Genomic DNA, 3,462 nt, shown 5'->3' on the forward strand with positions numbered 1-3,462 from the left:
CTATTTGTGACTCATATTAGTAAACATATTCTGTCACATTCACTTCAAAACACATTTTGAGTTCCATATACTGTTGGATAGTTGTGTAAAGGTTCTGAGCATTTTAAAGACATCACAATATTGTCTTTTTGCACCAAACATTTAGCAAGATACAACATATTGACTGTCACTGAACTGTGATTTTGAGAGAAAGTGTCCCAGTTCATTGTTATCTGGTGCCTTACAGTAACATGCCTACATTTGTGGTCTAACTGCCTCATTTGGTGTTTCAATGTTCATTTTTCTTGTTCAGTGAGAGAAATCTAATCTCTGCTGGGCTTTAACAAGTGCATCAAAGTCAGGCTGAATGTCTGAAGTGGAGATGCGAAGCACAGCTGACAGATGATCATCAGTGAGAGAGGATCTGTCCCTGGATTTTGTAAACTTCATAATTGAAAATGTTTGTTCACAAATGTAGGTAGAGCCAAAGAGAACAAACATCTTCTGAGCATGTCTCCTAATGTTTGGAAAGTTCTCCTCCTTGAGAGAAGAGTAGAAATCCAGCACAGATCCTGACTTAAAGTGCTCTGCCAGTACTCCATCAGACTGCAGGTCAATGAGTTCCAGCTGAACATCACTGGGTGCATCATCCACACTGAAGGTAAAGGGAGAGGAAATCATGTGGATTTCATCCTCCATTGTTCTTAGATCCTCAAATCGCCTTGCAAACTCACCATGCAATGCTCCTAGCATGGATGAGTACCTGCAGAGGTTATCAGCTGATGGTGTGACTTCTTTCAGGGTTTGCATGTGAGTGAGAGTGTTGCTCTCCAGTTGTCTTGAAAGAATCTGTATCTTTCTCATGAAAGCCTTCACCAAGGTGTGCATTTCATGTACAAAAAGGCCCTTGCCTTGCAGCTTGGTGTTCAGTTCATTCATCAGTGCAGTCACATCAACAGCAAATGCGAAATCTGCCATCCAGACCTCATCTGCAAACTCTGGGATGGCCTTGCCTTTTGTCTCACAAAACTCCTGGATTTCTGCTTTCAGATCCCAGACTCCTTTTAACACTTTGCCCAGGCTGAGCCATCTCACAGAAGTGTGGTAGCCAATGTCACTGTGCTCACTCTCATGCTCCTCCAGAAGTGTGACAAACTGTCTGTGATTCAGTGCCCGCGCCCTGATGAAGTTAACTATTTTTGTAACAACATCGATATCATGGTTAATTTTTAGCACTGATTTGCACAACACATGTTGGTGTAAAATACAATGTAAAAATACTAATTTCTGATCAGGGTCCATTTCAGTCACTTTATCCTGCATGCGTTTTAAAAGTCCGACATTTTCCCCGGTAAGATTTGGACAACCGTCCGTGGTGACACCTGCCAGTCTGTCCCATTTCAGTCCCAACGTGTCCATACAAGCATTTACCTCAGTGAAGAGATCGCTCCCTGTCGTCGTCCCTTTTAACGACCGCATTGCTGCCAGCTCCTCCGTAATCCTGAAGTCCGGCGTTATCCCGCGGACAAATACGAGTAGCTGGGCTGTGTCGCGGACATCACAACTCTCGTCCAGAGCCAAGGAGAAAAAATCAAAACTTGGCACTTCACGTTGCAGCTGTAGTTCCAGATTCCCCGCAATGTCCTCGACCCTTCTCGTCACGGTTCGCCCGGACAGCGGGACTTGCTCAAATGCCGCTTTTTTTTCAGGGCATATTAGTGCTGCCGAGTCTACCAAGCACTCTTTCACGAACTCCCCCTCTGAGAATGGCTTGCTGGTTTTGGCTATTTTGTGGGATATCACAAAGCTGGTCTTGGTTGCTGCATCCCTGGATGCATGAAGCCCGGTAAAAAAGCCTTGCTGCGTTTGTAGCTTAGCTAGCAAAGCTTCCGATGTCTGCGCTCTTTCAGCATCAGTTAGGTTTTTATATTTCTCTGCATGTTTCGTCTGGTAATGCTGACTCAAATTGTAGTCCTTCAACACGGCGATCTGCTCCCCGCAAACGAAACACACAGCTTAAATAAATACTTCGCTGTCCAATTTTTGTTGAAAATTCTACATTCGGCATCTACCTTTCTTTTTTTAGCCTGAGCGGACATTTTTGAGGGCGAACGTCGTCTTGTTGTGATTCAATCGCGCGCATGTATTGATAGACGCATTACGTCATTATGTGCGACGCACATTGTGCGGGAATTAAAAAAAAAACAATTTCAGAATAAAAGCAGTGCAGCTTTAGCCCATGAATGAGGTGAAATTAAAAAGTATGTTTATTTTGAAATTTCCAATTAACCTTACACTCGCGGTCAGAGTCAACCAAAGGTATGTGGCCCGGCCCATACAATGCCCAGGTCTGTCATACGGGCCAGTCAGTGCCACCCGGCGGGCCGGATGTGGCCCGCGGGCCGTGCAATGCCCAGGTCTGCTAAAGTTTAGATTAACAGACGTTCATTGTATTTTAATTTCTTGTCTCCTGGTGATTCTTGAGTCAAGCTAACAAAAGCAGAGCAGAGCAGGGAGGAGGAGAGAGGAAGGAGTCACGCGGAGCTGCCTGCTCGCTTCCGCTTTGTCCCACTCTTTCCCCCGCCGGCCGGTGAAAATGAACGCCATGTCTGGTTCCTCCTGGCCTCTCAGCCATCTTTTTATTTCGGCTGTTACCTTTAGTATTGTTGTATTGCACAGGAGAGGGGAGCCCTCTAATCTCGTTGCACACTTGAGTACAATGACAATAAAGGGATTTCTAATTCTAATTCTAATTCTAATTCAGGGCATTTAAACCTGACAAAAAGACAACTGAAAAGCATAATGTTCACAAATGTTGTTCCAGGCAAAGGCAATTTTATTTATAATGTTTGATGTAAACACAAAAAAACTCATCATCACTCAGACACAATGGTTCTTTTGGCACTGATCACATTGGCTTAGTGTCAATAAAAGAGCTTAGCAAAATTAAATTTATATTTTATTCAAAATCACATTTACATCTTACCACAAAGAGTCAGTTCCTTCAGTTTTTTGGTGTCTTTTTTTTAAGCTTCAAGGATTGCTGCTATTCTCACCAGCACAATTGTGTCTCTCAGCACTATGTTTAGTGGAGAATTTTTTAGCACAAATGCTGCAACTGAATGGCTTGTCTCCACTGTGCGTTCTTGTGTGGCTTCGTAAATGCGACTTTTGAGAGAAACTCTTGGCACAAACTAAGCAGGAAAAAGGTTTTTCTCCATTGTGTGTTCTTGTGTGGCTTGTTAAACTTGCCTTTATAGAAAAGCCTTCACCACAAACTGAGCAGGAAAAAGGTTTTTCACCAGTGTGTGCTCTTGTGTGCCTTACTAAATAAGACTTTCGAGAGAAGCATTTTCCACAAACTGAGCAAGAAAAAGGGTTTTCTCCACTGTGTATTCTTGTGTGACTTGTTGGCCGAGTGGTCTAAGGCGCCGCGTTCAGGACCCAGTCTCCCCAGGAGGCCTGGGTTCGAATCTAGAATTT

At 43.7% G+C, this 3,462-nt stretch overlaps 1 protein-coding gene across 1 annotated transcript; it reads right to left on the minus strand.

The window, feature by feature from the left end:
• Positions 1–288: 288 nt before the first annotated feature.
• Positions 289–2,614, minus strand: LOC148342344 (general transcription factor II-I repeat domain-containing protein 2B-like). Its single transcript, XM_088288147.1, has 2 exons — positions 2,604–2,614; positions 289–1,807 (listed from the first exon to the last, which is right to left on the minus strand). Exons 1-2 carry the CDS (start codon positions 2,612–2,614, stop codon positions 289–291), a joined length of 1,530 nt encoding a protein of 509 aa, XP_088144273.1.
• Between the last annotated feature and the right edge of the window lie 848 nt (positions 2,615–3,462).

Source organism: Idiotropiscis lumnitzeri, chromosome 2 (genome assembly GCF_059441095.1).
Source record: "Idiotropiscis lumnitzeri isolate Australia: NSW breed Sydney's pygmy pipehorse chromosome 2, RoL_Ilum_1.0, whole genome shotgun sequence".
NCBI classification, from domain to species: Eukaryota; Metazoa; Chordata; class Actinopteri; order Syngnathiformes; family Syngnathidae; genus Idiotropiscis; species Idiotropiscis lumnitzeri.